The 17870-nt window shown below is 57.0% G+C and overlaps 1 protein-coding gene across 1 annotated transcript in view; it reads left to right on the top strand.

Moving 5' to 3' along the window:
- Positions 1–458: 458 nt before the first annotated feature.
- IGSF21 (immunoglobin superfamily member 21) overlaps positions 459–17870 on the top strand; it is a 211172-nt gene continuing 193760 nt past the window's right edge. The window contains exon 1 of the mRNA XM_081087670.1: positions 459–890. Within this exon, the coding sequence (XP_080943796.1) occupies positions 821–890 (70 nt within the window). The 5' untranslated portion in view covers positions 459–820. The remainder of the gene's footprint in view (positions 891–17870) is intronic.

Below are 17870 nucleotides of genomic sequence, written 5' to 3'. Positions count from 1 at the left end.
TCTGAGGCTGCCTCCCCCACCGGTGTGTGTGTGTGTGTGTGTGTGTGTGTGTGTGTGTGTGTGTGTGTGTATGGAGGGGGGGAGGTGAATCCCAGGGATGGAATTAGGTGGAGGGGGATCAGCTGGAGCTTGGCTCATGGAGGGCAGGAGACCTAGGTCACCTGGGAGATGTTTGTGAAGATAAGGGTTTCAAGCCAGGTGTGAGTGAGGGGGGGTCCCCCGGGGTAGAGATGGGGGGAGGAGACAGGGAGGGAGGGGACGGGGGAGGGGGAGCTCTCCTTCTCCCTGCAATAAATCGGCTTAGCGGAGAGAACCGAACAGCCCAGAAAGGATTAAAGAAAAGTCTGTATAATACAGCGGAGAGCGCGGCGAGGGGAGGGCGGGGAGGGTGGGGGGCGGGGAGAGAGGGGAGGGACGGAGGGAGGGCGCTGGGAGGGGGGCGCTCGCGCAGCCGAGAGAGGCGAGCGCGAGGCAGCGAGAGCGCAATTTGGCTCCAAACTCCAGCGCCGCCGCGGATCCGAATCCCGGTGGCGGTGGGTGCCGCTCGCAGCCGCGGAGCCGGGAGCCAGCAGCTGCGCCCGGAGGACGCTCGGGGCCCGAGGGTCGCGGCGCCCCGCGGAGCCCGAGCCCAGTCCAGCCGGGCGCCTGGGCAGCCGGGCCGCGGCGGCATGGGGGCGCCCCCGCGGCGCCCCGCGCTGTCCCCCGCTGTCTCGGCCGGCGGCCCGAGGCAGGAGCGCGCCTGAGCCCATGGCGAGGGGACCTGCCTCCGCCGCCGCCGCCGCCGCCGCCGCCCCGCCAGCGCCTCCCGCTCCCGGGCAACATGCGGGCCGCCCGGAGCCTCCGCAGCTGCGTCTGCCTGCTGCTCGCCGCGATCCTGGACCTGGCGCGCGGTGAGTGCGCGGGCGCCGGCGGGAGCCCTGGCCCCGCGGGCGTGTGCCGGGCGGCCGCCGGGGAGGGGCGCAGGCGGGGGTGGCTCCGGAGGGGCTCGGGTCCGAGCAAGGTCTTGGCGTGGGGGTCTGTGGAGCTGGTCGGCTTGGCGAGGGGCCGGGGGGGATGTCTCCTGTGGAGAGAGCGCTCTGGGCTCTGGGTCTGTGCCCGTGTGTGCGTGTGCGTGTGTGTGTGTGTGTGTGTGCGTGCGCTCGTGCCTTTGTTGCGCCTGTGTGTGCGGTGCCCGGGAAGGAGCTGCGTGTGAAGAGGGCGCGGGAGCGCATTTAGGGATGCGAATGTGCGTGATGGTGCGTGAGTGCGCGAGTGTCTGGAGGGTGTTGAGTGTGTGTCAGTTACGCGGGGAAGGTGTGTGTGTGAGAGCGGGAGCGAGAGTGTTCGGGGCTGAGTGGGTGGCAGCGAGGGTGTGAAGTGGGCTGTGTGTGAGCGTGGCGGAGGGAGAGTGAAGGTGCGAGGCGTGGCGTTTCACGCGTGCCCCAAGTGTGCGGGTCCCCGGAGGGGCGTGTGACAACAGATGACTGTGTTTCTGGGCGGGGGCGTGCGTGCACCGCAGGTGAGAATGTGACACTTGGCAGAGGGTGGAGGTGCTCCCGCGGGGCGCGGGGGGCGGGGGTGTCGTCGTGTTGCTTCATGGACCCGAGTGTGCGTGCGTGTGGTGGACCGAGCGTGTGGTTGGGGGCAGGTGTGGGCGCGTGGGGGTGAGGAGGTGTGAGCGGTGGTATGTGTGTGTCCCGTGTGGACTGGGTCCCAGCTGGAAGGAGGAAGAAGCCGAATGGGCTCCCCAGCGCTAGCGATCGGAGATACGAGGCTCCGCAGCCCCGGGGTTCTCGCTGCCTCCCGCCCGGCGCCCCTGGCTGGTGGGTCTGAAAAGCCGTGGGAGTGGAACCTGCGACTCAGGCACCTTCCGTCAGGGGCCCAGGCACTGGCTGCCCGCCCAGCTGGAGGGAGGTGGGACCAGGGAGGAGCCGGCGAGGGTCCGCGTCCTGGTCCCGGATCCTCCCTGAGCCTCTGTCAGACCTGGGTGCCCCAAACCAGCGCCTCTGGAAACAGCCTGGTTCCGCCATGGAGGGGGAAAGCGACGTGGGTGGCCAAAAAGTAGCCATTGTGACCATGACCGGTAGGGCTCAGCCCCTGGCTCAGTGGGGTGATGGAGGTGGGGGAGTCAGCTGCCCTCTGTGTGTGCCTTGCCCTAAGGGGTGGCGTCTAACAGGCTCCCAGAGTGCCTGCCAGGAAGGGGCGCCTCGAAACCCCCACCCCCTCTTCTCCTCCGCGGTCCTTGGAGAGCGCTGGTCTGCAGACGGGAGCCCGGTGGTGGTCCTGCTGGCAGAAGCGGGGAGAGGCAGGCGTGAGCCAGAGGAATGCAGTACTTTGTGCCCCATCCGTGGAGCAATGGACTTTTCAAAGTGGATCAAAATCTACCCCCAACTCTGGGGCGAGGGCTCCCTCCCTCGGATGCCCCCAGCCTAGAGGGAGGGTTAGATGGAGAGGAAGGGTGGGGGTAGGGGTTGACCGGGTTCCTGCGCTTCCGCCACCGCCACGGAGAGGGCGCCCTGCTTTGCTGAGAGGCACTGGAGCCCTCACCTGGCCATTGCAGGGAGCAGGGGTTGGAGGCAGGACGGGAGCAACCCCCCCCCCCTCCCCCGCCTCCCAATGCTTGGAACCCAGAGACCCGGCAGGAAAGGGGGATGGCGGCGAGTGGTGGGAAAGGCTTTGGTGGGAAACCCTCTCCATCAGGACTCCACCCTGCGAGCTCTCCCCGGAACCCCAGCAGCGTTTCCCGGCTCCAGAGCTGCGGGCGTCCCGAAGCCCCCCTGCCCACCTCCTCCGCAGGCTGCGGGGAGGCGGGGCCCAGGAGCCGGGGTGAGCGCCTCTGGGCTTGGGGAGCCGGCTTGGCCTTTGAGCTCCGCTGCTCAGGGTGAAGGAAAGATGCAGACCCGATGGCGCACCGGAAACTTTCCGAGCCTGGGGCGCGGACCGGGTCCCGATCTGCAGGGGAGCAGTCTGTTCTCCGCAGAGGAGGAAAGACTGCGCGTGGGTGGGGTCTCTCCTTCCCGCTTCCAAGCAAGTGCCCACGAGGGGGCGGGGATACAGCAGGGTCCGCAAGAGATGCAAGAGGCCGGCTTGCCGGAGGAGGGCGCCCTTCCCGGACCAAGAGCCAAGCACCTGGCACTGGGCTCTGCCGGCCCACCTGCCAGGGGCTGCCTCGAGGGCAAGGAGCGTAGAATCTGGAGCAAGCAAGTATCATAAACATGCTTGCTCCGTGGGGGACGGGGCGGTCATACTAGAGAGGGGCGCGGCCCATGAGCCCTGGCCTGTTCTGCCCGTTTGGGTTGCAAAGCATAGGGGTTCCACTTCGGAGAGGTGGGTTAGAAAGGAGAAAGGAGTCCGCTGCCCACGCTGGCTGGCCGGGTGGCGGGAAATGCCTGCCGCTGGCTCCCCATTCCCCAGAATCTGACTCTAGAGGAGAAACCCACACTTCTCAGGCCTCCCCATCACCCCGGGCGCCGAAATGGCATTTTCAACTGGGCACTTCTGGGAAGGAAGCTCTGCTCTTGGGTCTCTGCAGTGGCCCCATGGGGGTGGGGGTGGGGTGGGGGCACCAGGGATTGGGAGTGGGGGCTGGAGAATGGTTCTTGGACCTGCCACGTGGGGCTCTGGGACATTCTCCAGGAAGAGTAGGGGTGGTCAGGCCCAGTTAGGCGGAGCCACAGGCCCTAACAGTTGTCTCTTCACAATCAAGCATCAGCAGGTGGGTTGGAGGGGGGTAGCCAGCTTGGCTGGGCTGAGGCAGCCGCAACACTGAGACTGCAGGGCTGTGCTGCTGGAGCTGGTGTGAGGATTTTACATATTTATCCTCCCTCTCCATCCCCACCCCACGCCCTGACCTGCTGGGGCTCGGCACCGCATGGCTCCTTCTGAGCCCTAGGCAGCTGTGTTAAAGGGCCTGCCCCGTGCAGGCTGCTTCTCTCCTGCTCCCCCAGAATGCCAGGACCCCCAGGCAGCACCTCCACTCCCTTCCCAGCCCAGATGCAAACTGGAGTTTTGCCTGAGATGTTGAGCTAGGTTCTTTTTTATGTGCAGAAAACGTTTGCGCTGGAAGCAACCTCCAAGATCACTTCAGTGGTTCTGAAGGTTCTATTGTGTTTTAAGCAGAAGAACCTTGTTAAAGTAGGAACTGATCATCGCCTACCCGACCCTAACGCCTTAGGCGAGATGATGGGCTCAAAAGGAGAGCTGCCCTGGTCCATGCGGTGACGAGACCCTGCATCTAACAGCCCTTCCACAGCAAGTCTCTAACAAGCTAAGATCGCTCCCGTCTTATGTCGTAGCTGGGGTTTTGTGTTTTCAATAGCCACGATTATGTGGATCAGCTGCCACGTGTCCAGCACGTGCTGGCCGCTTCACAGCCCTCATGCATGCTGTGCGATGGGTTTAAGCTTCTCTTTTCACAGATCAGGAAAGTGAGGCTCAGAGTTTGAAGATATGTTCATGGCAGGGGCACTGGCTCCTTCCAGCTCCCAGCTGGTCCAGCCCCAGGCTCGCTCTTCCCTTCCAATGACCCCTCTCTCGGGCTGCGGGGAGTCCTGTGAGACCAGTGATGCCTTAGGTTGGCCTGGCTACTACCTGACTTTTCAGAGCCGCCGTCTCTTACACACTTAACTGCTGCTACCGTTCAGGGGCGGGGTGGTGGGGGATGGAGGTGGAGGAGTTTGAGCAGCTTGCCCCGGTTTCTGGGTAAGCAGTCTTCGACTTCAAAGGCAGAGGCCAAACAAAGAGCTGAACAAAGGGGAAGGCTGGTTAGTTCTGTTAGTTCTGGCTTTCCTGGCATTCATGTAGGTGTCTGACCTGGCTTACCACCTTGCCCACCTCTGCTACATCCTCAGGCCCCTTGAAATTCAGTGATTCATGCACTCACACATGTTTAGTATAGACTGATTGTGTGCGAGGCACTGTGCTAAGCATTGGAAACACAGCCCTGAACACGGTAGGGGGATTTTCTGCTAACAGCTTAGCGGAAAATTGATTCTTCGCATAGAGGGAGCGAGGGGCTAGATCTTGGGCCCTAACTGAGCTCTCACTGTATGTCAGGCACGGTGCCATGTGCGTTGCCGTTCTTGTCCCCTTTCATGCTTACCACCACCCTGAGAGGTGAAATTAGCCTTATTTTGCAGATGAGTAAATGGAGGCTCAGAGAGGTTAAGTGACTTCTCCAAGGCCATCCAGTCAGTACATGGCAAGCAGAGATTTCAACATGGGATTCTTTCCCTCTGTGCTCTGCTGTCTCCTAGTGAGAATGGCCTGCAGTCCCCTGCCCGGCTCCAGCCACATGGACAGTTGCAATGGCTCCAATTCCCTCTCTGGATGTTTTTCTCCTGCCTAAATCCCCATTGAGATAGAATTACCAGTGTGCTCGCCTGCACAGATGGGAGAGCGGGTGTCCCTGAAAGCCCTCGTCATCATGAGAATGAATGGGCATCTGTTGTGGGCAGGGCGCTTCGGGAAAGAGGGAGACCTGAGACCCGGGGTCCTCGCCCCAGTGGGGTGAGAGGGTGGGCATATTCCTGGGAAGATGCATGGCAGTCCAGGTGGTAATGCATTGATACCTGCTTAGATGCCAAGTGAATTGATGTCCCCTCCGGCAGGTTCTTGGGGGGAGAGTGATTAATCGGGGTGTGAGGGGGGTGCCTCAGAGGGAAGGGAGACATTTAGACCTTGAAGTAAAGGGAGGATGTTCATAAGCCCAGGGCTGTGGGGGGTGAGGGGTGGGGGTGGGGAATGTGCCAGAAAGAGAAGCCTGTATGAGCAGAGAGCCAGAGGCAGGACCATGCGCGGTGGACCAGCTTGACTCAAGGCTGTCTCCCTAGACCAGCCGTGGGCAAACTACGGCCCGCGGGCCGGATCCGGCCCGTTTGAAATGAATAAAACTAAAAAAAAAAAAAAAAAAGACCGTACCCTTTTATGTAATGATGTTTACTTTGAATTTATATTAGTTCACACAAACACTCCATCCATGCTTTTGTTCCGGCCCTCCGGTCCAGTTTAAGAACCCATTGTGGCCCTCGAGTCAAAAAGTTTGCCCACCCCTGCCCTAGACTCTAGGGACCTAGAGTCTCAGTGAGGACTGGGACAAAGAAGAGGGAGGGTGCTGACATCTACCGTGTATTATGCACCTGTGAGGTGCTCTTTAGGCATTAAATGCCCCCAACAGTCCACGAGGCAGGATTATTAGCCATGTTTTGCAGATGAGAACAAGAGACCCAGGATCTTTTCCCCCTTCTCTCTCTTCCTTTCTTCTTTCTTTTCTTTCTTAAATAATGCATGAGGCTTGGGATCTTTATTAAGTGGAAGATCTGGGAGTTTCAGACCCAGGTCTAAGGCAATCGGACACAGCTGGTGCTGGAGGAGAGGAGAAACTAGTTATTTTTCATCATTTGCAAGGGAAGATGCAGCAGCCTCCACCATTTGCGAGGGGATGCAAAGCCTTTCGTTTTGAGTGATAGATGTTGGTGGTGTTAAAACACATGACATCGCTTCCTAAGAGGTGTCCGTCTTCGGGATGAGGTTCTTGGGAACGAACCAGAGAGATGAGCTCCTGGAACCCATCTTTACACAGTCAGGGGGCCCAGTAGCTGAAGGGGCCCATGATCACCAAGATCTACTGTCCACAGTTCCATGCATGGGGCAAATAGATACCTTGTGCACGGAGCTGGAGGTGTACAGAGTAGCTGCCCACAGGGGTGGAAACGGACTTTGGGACACCCAGGAAAGGAATCTGGTCTTGGACTTGGCCCTAGGCCATTCCTGCATCTCCTGGCAACATGCCAGGTTTGCTCTGGGGAATTAGGCAAGCGCCACCCCCAACTGCACACCACTTTCATAGGTGGCACAATCGGGTAACGGACCCCCAAGACGAGCCCATCAGACGCACTCGCCCTGGAACCTGAATATTAAGCATAGTGTCAGGAAGTCTGAGAATCACTGGCATGTCCCCCTGGCCAGTGGAGGCCCCCAATAAACTGTACTTTGCTGGTTTCCCAAGAAATAATGATGGGACCTACCTGGCAGGGAGCTGACAGGAGGGAACGAGTCATTGCATGCAGAGCTCTCAGCTCTGATGAGGGTACCAGCATTAACCACGGACGGTTATGCCAGAGCCGTCCAGCTCGTGTGGCCAGAGTCCTCCCCAGGCCCAGCACTTCCGCTTGTTCTGCTCCGTTAGTTCCCTTCCTTTGGCTTGAGTTGTCCAGAGTGATTTCTGCTCCTTGCAACAAAGACCCCACTTGACAGCCTCCCTAAGGCAGGATGAGCCTCAGAGTCATTGATTAGCCACTCTGGGTAACCCCTGGAGGAAGGTTCATGACCCCCTGGCTGGGGTGACCGATTCCATCGTCTGCTCCCTGCCTTTCCCTGGAGGCCTGAGGCATTGCTGTCCCGCACGCTCCCCCTGCCCCCAGTGCAGCTCAAGAGCCAATGAACATTTTCCCAGTGGAATTCGGGGATGGAGCCAGTCTCCCTGTGGACCGCCCACATCCCACCTTCGTGGAATAGAAGCTCCCTGAAGACAGGGACGCTGTGCGGGTCTGCCGTTGAATCTTCTCCATGAAACACATGGTGGGTGCGCAATGGAAGTTGTTTGGATGCATAAGCCGCCTTTGGCCTTTAGACACATGTGCCTTCATTTAGATGAGGGCCAGGTCCATGGCTTTCTACAGAAAAGTGTGTGAATGGGCTTTCCGATCGCATGTGGAGTTGAGACTGGTCTCACAGGTGAACTTCCTGTCAGCCAAGTTCTGCTTCTATCTTTCTTGGAGATGCTCAAATAATCAAAGTAGTGGAGACGCCAACTCTCTGCCCACTGATAGCAATCGAGGCTGTGAGCTCATGGGGAGCTGGACGCCTGTGGACAATGGGCAGTGCAATGATGGGGGAGGGAAGGAAAGCTGGCTATTGAACACCCAGGGAAACTGAAGTTTAGGGAGATGAGAGATGGTAGCAGGAAGTGGCTGGACTGGACCTGGGTTTGGTGGCTGCGAGCCCAGCTTTCCTTCCCTCCCCCACTCATTGCACTGCCTCATTTGGTCCACAGGGGTCTGGAATGAGGCCGTCCAGCTCCCCATGAGCTCACAGCCCAGAAATATCAACCAAAAAGCATGGGCTGTGAGCTGGGTGCTGTGGTCGTCACTGTGCTGATGTGACCTCCTCCTTCCTCCACTGCCGTCCGAATGGGTGTTTACATCCCCAATCCAAGGCGTGGAGACTGATGTCCCTGGTCACACAGCATAGAGACCAGAGCCCATGTCTCTCCAGCCCACAGACTACATCTGCCTGGGAGGTTCCTGGCCTTCTCCTCCCCTCCCCCCCTCCTCACCACTCTGCTCTTTATTGGTACAGAGAGCAGACGTCTGCCCTCAGCCAGCACAGCCCCTGACCCCCAGCAAACCTCTCTCCAAGCCTCTGCTCGCCCACTTCCCACCCTCCACTGCTCCCTGGGCCCCGGTGACTCTGGTGTCCCCTAAGTGTGCTGGCAGCGCCACCTTGGGCAACACTCTGCTAAAACCACCTCCTCTGGGACTGGAGGTGGTTGTGGGTTGGTCTCCCTATTGAGCAGAGAGCTCTTGAGGGTCAGATCCCGGGCATGGGTTCTGGTTCTGAGCACATCTCCAAGATGTGTTTATTGAATGAATGAATGAATGAATGAATGAATGAATGAATGAGGTCTCCCTGAGCCTGGCCCTGCTCAGTTACCACTGGAAATCTTCCCAGTGTGAGAAGGTGTTCATTGTCCACTCTGCCCACCACCACTCACGCCAGCATCACAGCTGGCATCTAGGGGTGAGCCAACAGTAGAAGGTGATGGGAACACCAAAGGGCTTCGTCTTCCTTCTGAGCTCCCCTTGGCAGGGGAGGGAGCTGCCCTTGATTGATGCTGGGGCGGGTGTGGGGGAGAAAGGAGGGAAAACGTATGCACTAAACATCTATTCATGCCAAGCCCCACCTGAGCATCGTGTTCACAAGAAACTGGGAATGAGGTTGGCGTTGTTGGCAGAGGCCCGGGCTCCTGGTGAGGGGTCTGGATTGGAGCCTGGGGCATTGGGGAGCAGTTGAAGAGAGAGGAGAGACCGTCCCAGAGCAGTGCTCCAGGAAGATTAATTTGGCTTTTCTGGGCCACCTGAAGCTGGAAAGTCTTTGGAACCGCCACTGGGCTGTAAATGATGGCTCTGGGTTCCCAAAGAGACACGGCCTCAGGGAAGAGAAGCCGTCATCTGGAGACCGCCCACCTCTCCCGGAGAGTCCAGGCCTGCAAGGAGGGAAAGCCAGGCCCTTGCCCATGCCCCATCCAGGTCACAGGGCCTGGGAGCGGGCTGCTCCCGATGGAACTTGTACCTCGGGTCTGAGCCAGGAGTGATGAGAGGAGGGCGTCTCTGGGGAGAAGCTTCTAGATCTCCAGGCCACATGGCTCTGGAGTCTGACCAGGGTTCAGATCCCATCTCCACCACGTGTCCAGCATGTGAGCTCAGCTAACCTCTTCATCGCTTTCAGCTTCCGTTTCTCTCATTGGACGTGCGGCTTGTCTTGGTGGACTGACTGTCCGGGTGGGGCTGCTGGGAGGGCGAGTCACGTGACCTGAGGGGTTTGCATGCACGGTGTCGGTGTCTAGTACTTAGTGGGTGTGTGGAAAGCGGCTGCCGCAGCTGTAATGATGATTGGTTCCCAGCATGTGCTGGTGTGAAGAAGTGTTTACAAACCCCGGTGCCCGGGAGGAGGGGGTACGTTGTAGATTTTCCACGTGGAGCATGACTCAGCCTCCGGGTTCCGAATTACAGAGCAGCGGGGCCAGCAGGGAGCTGAGAGAGATCTGCACTGTCTCCTTGCCCCCATGTGAAAGCTGAGGCAACTGAGGCCGGAGAGAGGAGTGACTCTTGTGTGGGCACACGCCCTGGGCCCTCTCCCTTCAGGCCCCGGGGCCCATCCCAGGGCTCAGCCTCGCACACCCCCATCAGAGTTCCCCAGACTCGGGTGGGGATGTTGGCGGCACTCCCGCGGGGAGCGACCCCCAGCCTCATAAATCATAGGAGCAGCTCGGGAGTCGCCAGGCAGAGAAGCAGCTGAGCCGTTGGGCTCTTTTGTTCCTTTGCCAAGCGGTTCCCTTTGCCCTTTTGTTTCTCGTTCTGCAGAGGCACTTGCGCTCCTCCGGTGGGGTTGTTTGTCACCAATCCCGGCGCCTCCTTTATCTCCCCAGCTCTGTCTTCCTCCCCTCTCCCCAAGGCCGCCCAGTGGAAGGCGTCCATCATGGCGGCCCTGGCATCGGCTAGCTGGGCTGGCCTGGGCGGGGGCTCAGAGTGAAGACAGGCTGGTGCGGCCAGAGGGTGGGTGGCATCCGCAGCTAGGCCCGGCGCTCACTGCCCGGTGCAGGCCTTGTCCAGTGGGGATTCAGGTTGTGCAGGAACCCAAGGCCAGGTGCCCGGTTCCACAGAAGCAGGTGATAAGTGGCTGATTGTCGCTGGGCACCTAGGGTCCGAGGGGGGGAGGAGAGAGCGGGGCGGAGGGCTGGGAAGGCAGCCACAGCACAAAGGCGTCTTTGTTCACTTGGGCAGCGGGCAGTGGAGCAGGCGCCGGAGCTCAGTGTGGAGGGGAAGAGGCATCCTTGGATGGGAGATTCCTAGGCCTGTGGCTGCCCGAGGGGCGGTGGTAGGAGAAAGGCAAACCGAATGGGGAAGAGTCGGTTCCCAGGGCAATCTGAGTTGCAGAGCGAGCAGTTTCTTGTTGCAGGAAGCAGTGTCATTCATTCATTCATTCATTCCCTGCCTCATTCATTGGTGCTGCAAAAATTAATGGAATGCTTTCCGGGGGCCCGGCACTGTGTTGTTCTAGAAACTCAGAGAATGAACAGGCACGTTCTCGCTCTCCCGGGGCTTACAGTCGAGGGCTGTGCTGTTCAGTACGTGGCCAGGGGTGCTGACTGACATTTGCATTAAAACGAAGCAAAGTAGCCCAGCTTTTACTGAAACTGAATCAAACAAAATTTAGTTCTCCAGCCACATCAGCCACATTCCAGGTGCTCCGTAGGCCCCGGGGCCGGCGGCTCCTGCGCTGGGTGGCACAGGTGTAGACAGGACATTCCAGCCACTGCAGGAAGTCCTGTGGGACTTGGACCTGGGGCCCAGGGCAATGATCCTCTGTAGGCAGGGCCTGCCCATTGGCAACAAACCGCAGGGAATCACAGGGAGGGATTGTTTCTTGCTTGTCCTGTCCTTGTAGGTGTGCCCAGGAGAAAGCCTGGGGTTGATGCTCTCATTTCCTTCACACCCTCTATCACTTGCTGACCTCTTTCCAAAAAAAAAAAAAAAATCCAAAACAAACCCTATAGGTCTAGGGCACCTGGGCTTCAGCCAGCCAGCAGCAGCGAGGCTTAATAACCATGTTTTGGTTTTGTGGTCATTCTTTTTCAGTCGCCCTCTGTTTAAGGCAAGTGAGACTGGGGTTTGCCACTGGGGGCAGTGATTTCAATTCTCTCTCTTTTTAAAACACGGCTTATGTAAGTAAAAAAACGAGTCGCGTTAACGAGAAATGTTAAGTACACCGCAGAGCAGGTCGCTGGTGGATGCGGCCAGTCTGTGACCGTTGCCAGCGTTAATGCTGGCCGTTGGGAAGCCCCACTTCAGAGGGACCCACACGGGCGTTGGAGGCCGAGGGAGTCGGGTTCAAGGGTCAGCACGGCAGTGGGCAAGCTCTGTGAGCTCCTCTCCTCCTCTGTGTGCCAACCTGGTGCCAGGAGGAAACACGGCTCTCCGCTGGGGAGTCTGAGGTGGCTTATTGCAGGGGCTGTGTGCTGGGGTTTAGGGCATGGTGCAGCCCCAGGGGCTAGGGACAGTGGGAGCTGTTAATACCCCTAGACTGGGAAGCGGGCTGGGGGGTGCTGTGGGGATGGGGATACAGTCCACTTTGGGGCACCTGGCAGGGAACCAGAGGGAGAAAGGCCCCAACTTCAGGCTTTTTCTGTCCTTGAGTCTCTTGGATGTCGCTCCTTGACCAAACCCAATTGGGTGCCCCTACGGGTTGGCCTGCCAGGCACAGAGCTGGTGGAGAGGGGAGGAGAGTGAGCTGGGGAGCAAATAGCAGAGCGCTCGCATCCTCCTGCTAAGCCTCCATTTCCCCATCTGTATAATGGGGGTTGTGTAACTCACCACCCAACAGAGTGGGGGTGATGGTGACACGAGGCGAGGCACGGTGCTAATAATTGGCCATTTACGTCCATAACAGCAGCAGTCGATTCATATGCCCAGTGCTGAGCTGGGTGCTAGGTTTTCCTGAGCCAAACAGTAGCAAATGAATACGGGGCTGGCTCTCCAGGGGCCCACGCATGGGGGAGAGCAGTGCAGTCCGCAGAGAGGAAACGCCTGCCCTCGCCACTGCTGGCATTGACCTTTGCGATGCCTCGTCTCTGCTCTAGACTCGTCAACGTCCCTCCCCCTCCCCTGTCCCCCGGGCCACCTCGCTGATGGATGAGTCCACCCCAGGGCGCACCTCTGCGTCGTTCCCGAGTCTATTTTCCACCCTATTGGCCACGGAGAGGTTCCTTCTCCTTAGACCCAGTTAGTCATCTTGCCTGCCCACCCCCTGGCTCTCACCATGTGCATCCTGGCCCACATCCGTCGGGAGCGGGCTCCACGCTTCCTCCTTCCACGGGGAGAGGCAGGTGCTGTCCCGTCTCAGCTGCTTTTCCCAGGACAGGATGCTTCCACCCGTGCGGGTGTGGGGAAGGGAGGGCGCAGTGAGTTCACTCCTGGGACCACCCGGTCTTCGTCCTTTACCTGAAGCTGGAAGTACCACTGCCACTTTCATTTATTTATTTTATTTTTTTAAATATGTTTTTATTGACTTCAGAGAGAGAGGGAGAGAGACACATCAATGATGAAAGAGAACCATTGATTGGCTGCCTCCTATTGGCTGCCACACTGGGGGTCGAGTGCATAACCTGGGCATGTGCCCTGACCGGGAATCGAACCTTGACCTCCTGGTTCATAGGTCAATGCTCAACCACCGAGCCATGCTGGCCTGCACTTTTAGCGAGATCTCGGCAGGGTGTTACTGGAGTTCAGGGAGCTGCTGCCTTCTAACCTGAGGAAATGGTTTCCTGGGGGAACGTCCATCAGTAGCTCCCTTGGCTCCCAGCTCCCCGTTGGCCGAGGTGACTTGCCTTGCGCCCTTCTGTCCCTCTGTCTGGCCCTTTTCCATCCACCTTGGCTGTTCAAATGGGCTCTGATGAGCACTCGTTTTGCCAGTTGAAATCCATGAGACACACATTCCGTGCTTTGCTGAAATTGCTGTGACAAATACCAGCGGCAATCTCATCCCCGGGTCATTCTCCAAAGTGCTCCAGGCAAGACGGAGTGCCCCTGCCCCTCGCCAGCATGCCATCTGGCGGCTCCGCATCTTCTCCTACTCGCCCTGCCCCGTGCAGGTTGGTCTCCGTACTGCCCACTGGCTCAGTGGCAGCGGCACCCTCTGTGGGGGAGGGAGGGGTGTCGATTGCTCACTGGGGGTAAATATTCCTTAGGAAAAACTCCACGAAAAGTCTCCTAGTTCTCAGCTTCCAAGTTGGCCAAGGCAACATTCCTTTGTTCAGTCCCCTTCCACCTACCACAGCTTTCAACTTGACTCATTTCCCGGTTGAATCTGGGGCCATACCCACAGGCTGGCCCTCCCTCCGTGCTGGCTGCGTGGCCTCCATGGGAGTACAGGCTGCCACCTCTGGCTTCAGGGGTAACTCCTGAGTCTCAGTTCCTTGTGGGGGGCGGAGGGCGGTGCTGCCCTCAGGTTGGCCAGCTCTGAACCATGCCCTGGTCCGAGCCCCAGCACACGGCAGAGATCACCAAACTTCAGTCACCCCTTCACGACGTTTGTCACATCTACATCCCCTCTGTGCTATTATTTACATCACCATTTTCTTAAAAATCAAATTTAAATGGATTCCCTTTCGTTCTATTTGTTTTGTGCAAAGGCATAATGTATAGGTTTGTTAGACTGGGTTTATGTTTCCTTAATTCATATTAAAATAAACATGTGCCTATTTGAATTTCCTTCTTAATAAACGGAGCCTGTTTTATTATTTCAAGTGTTAATGATGAAGAATTCCGGCACAGCTGCTGCATTTGAGCCGTAAAGCCGCGTGCTCTGTTTCTAGCTCAGGAAACAGATGAAGCCGGTGGCGTTGAATGGCATGACGGCTGAGCATCGCGTGCAGACCTGTCAATGAGAGGGCGACTGGCTGAAAGTTCCTGATTAGGACACAAACGGGTATTCACAGTTCCAGCTTCTTCTTTCTCCTTCGACCATCAGGTGCTTCACCCGTCTGGCGTTTCTGTGTTGAAGGCCTTGGTCCCCTCTTCCGTTTCCCACCTTCTCTTTCTCTTCTAGGCCCATGTCTTCTCTCTCGATCGAGGTCATTGGGTGTCCCCCCCCCCCGCCCCCCCCCCCTCCGGAGCTCTGTGGGAGCTCTGGCCTTAGGAAACCAGTCTGACCTGAGCAGAGGAGCGTTGGGAATGGCATACGGTCGCCATTCATCACACACGTTTTCTCTGTCGAATCCGATTTGTGACGCAGGCAGGTGAGGACAGAATCCTCTTCCTTGGTGTAGTTTCCTTGGCTAGCACCATCGTCTCCGCTGATGCAAAGGTGCTTTGTCCCGTCCAGTCTTTGGATCCAGCGCTTTTTCGATACGAGCTCTGCTTTGAGTTCTTGCCTCTCCCCTTTCAGCCTGAGCCACACTCTTTCCTACGTCCTGCAGCTCATCGCGTCTTTCCCAGCGCACAGCCGAATATGCCATGACTTCTTCTGGAGTTTCCCCTTCTCCTTCCCTTGCTGTATTTTCAACAGCATCATGTTCGCTTCCGCAGAGCTTCCCACACCACCCGGCACCATCCCCTGAGCCGTGGTGGAACGCACCCTTTGGTGGACAGGACGCCGGCCTCGGCGTGATGAGCCCCGGGGGCTGATGGTCACTCCGGCGTTAACTGGCTGTGTGCCTGGCTTACCTCCTCCTCTGAGCCTCAGGCCCATCAACAGAGAGGTGGCTCTGGGTGCTCCAGTTCTGAGAGCCCTTGATGTATAATAACAGTGGAAGGAGAGCCCCGTCTCTTCTGAAATAGTTCCTGTGAGACACACTCGGAGCCCCTAGACCCACCCCGCTTTGGGATGAAGCACCCTGCTCCAGGGGACCTTGCTAAAGAGCAGCTGTGACCGTGACGAGAGACACTCCAATAGCCGTTCATTTTCTTGCAGGACAGAACTGGTCTCATTTCCATTCCATCCAGCAGCCATTTACTGAGCACCTGCTCTGGGCTGGGCCTTGTGCTGGGGCTGGCACTACAGGGGTCCATAAGACCGAGTGCCTGTCTTCATGGAGTTCATGGTCTCCTAGGGCAGTCAGGTAGGCCAACAAATAAATCACAGGTTAGTATTGGGAATTCTAAAATTGAAAATATTTACCAAATCTTTGTGCAAAGGCAGAAGAAGAGATTACTGATCTGCCTGGGGTACTGGGGAAAGTTATATGTCACTAGAAGGAGTGGTACATGACTGGGTCTTGAAGGATGCATAGGAGTTTGTCAGCCATAAGATAGCTCCTGCTTGTATTAGCTACTCATTATACCATCTTCACAAAACCCCACAGCGCGTGTGCTTCTAGTGTCCTCATTTTATGGCAGAAGAGACTGAAGCACAGAGGGGTTAAGCCACTTCCTCAGGGTCACACAGCTAGTAAGTGGCTGTGCTGAGTTTTGAACTCAGGAGGTCTCACATTTTAACTGTTTTTCTGTGCCAGAGAGATCCTGCCCAACTTGACCTTCTGTGGTTCTGGGGCTCTGTGGACTTTCCGTCTTGATTCTGCATGGTTCTCGGGGACTCAGATGCTCCAGCAGCAGCCCCAGTTGACCGTGTGCCCCAGGGCTGAGTCACTGTAGAAGACTGCAGTCCTGGCCCCTCCCTGCTCAGTTCTGCTCTGTTGCCTCTAGACTAGACTCATCATTATTATTATTTCTTTCCAACATGCTGCTAAAAACTTCCTGCAGAGAGCACGCAACCCCAGCTCTTTAAAATTTAAAGGGCTTTACTTAAACAATGTTAGTTCCCTTGGAAAGGCGACAGAAGAGGCATATGTGATGGTTATATTTAGTGCAGTGTGGGTCTCAGCAGATGAGTGTGGGGCTCAGTGGGTGTGGAGGTTACCAGGAGGGTATGCAGCTGGTCTCCCCTCCTTCTCATCCCCCAGAAAGTGTGGCCTCAGAGGAAACCTATTGTGCAGTGTCCTAGGAAGAGGAGGATGGGTGCCACGTGAGGGGAATCGCTGGGAAGACATAGAGCTGGACCAAAAGCCCCATCCCCCTGCTGTGCAGGACCTTAGCACTGATGACACTGTGCTCCTGCTGCCCCAGGATCTTTGCACATGCCGCCCCTTCTGCTGGAAGCCACCTCCTTCTTTGGACAAAGCCCTGTGCATTATGCAGGTCTCACCTTAGACATCACTTGATTCATTCATTCGAGCAATATTTCCCTGCATCTACTAGGTTCACAGCACCATGGACACAGAAGCTATTTGTGACTCATCTGTATGTCCCCTGTGCCTGGCACAGGTCCTGGTGAGAGCAGACATCAGTCAGTGTTTATGAAACTAATAAAAGCTCATGGAGATGTTGTGGGATCTGGAGGAAGGACACAGTTGCCTGCCAGGAGCTTATAGACTCCTTAGAGAGTCATACTGAAGATATTGGGAACTCTGAGTGAGCTGACAGGCCTGACAGGGTCACACCCTTTCAGGGAAGGAAGGGAGAATTCCATCCTTCCTTCTTTTGACCATTCGTCAACAATTCATCCATCCATCCTTCCATCAATCCATCCATTCATCTATCCATCATCCATCCATCAATCCATCCATTCATCTATCCATCATCCATCCATGAATCTATCTAGCCATCCAGCCATCCATCATCCATCCATCAATCCATCCGTTCATCTATCCATCATCCATCCATCAATCCATCCATCCATCTATCATCCATCCATCATCCATCCATCAATCCATCCATTCATCTAGCCATGAATCTATCCAGCCATCCAGCCATCCATCATCCATCCATCAATCCATCCATTCATCTATCCATCATCCAGCCATGAATCTATCCAGCCATCCAGCCATCCATCAATCCAGCCATCCAGCCATCCATCATCCATCCATCAATCCATCCATTCATCTAGCCATCATCCATCCATTCATCTAGCCATCATCCATCCATCAATCCATCCATCCATCTATCCATCATCCATCCATCCATTATCCATCCATCAATCCATCCATCATCCATCTATCAATCCATCCATTCATCTATCCATTATCCATCCATCCATCCATCCATCCATCCATCCATCCATCATCCATCCATCATCCATCCATCATCTATCCATCATCCATCCATCATCCATCATTCAACCATCTATCCAATACATTGGACACCTACTAGGTTCCAGGTAGCGTGGTAGGCACTGGGGATACAGTGGTACGTAGTAAAAGGTAAAGCTAAAGCCTGACTTCCTGGAGCTTACCTCTGAGACTGTGTGACTAGATAGATAGGACACAGGAGTATCCTATATAATAAAGCCTACTATGTAAATTGTCCCCTCGTATGGGCAGTTGACCGGGAGTTCAACTGCTCTCTATGATGTACGCTGAGCACCAGGGGGCGGTGTGGAACATGGTGGGCGTCAGTGATGCAGTGCTGACAGTGGGCAGCAGTGGAGGTGCTGCTGGCCCCGATGGGCCCCCATGAGAGTGGGACCGTGGTCGGATAGTGGAGCAGGTGAGCAGGCGGTGCCAGGCCAAGGCGGGTATGAGCGGGGAGCCCCGATCGCCCCACAGATGGTGGCGGGGG

Source organism: Myotis nattereri (assembly GCF_964212035.1).
Source record: "Myotis nattereri genome assembly, chromosome: 3".
In the NCBI taxonomy this organism is placed as follows: domain Eukaryota; kingdom Metazoa; phylum Chordata; class Mammalia; order Chiroptera; family Vespertilionidae; genus Myotis; species Myotis nattereri.
The sequence above is the reverse complement of the archived record's forward strand: the minus strand, read 5'-3'. Positions and strand labels throughout refer to the sequence as shown.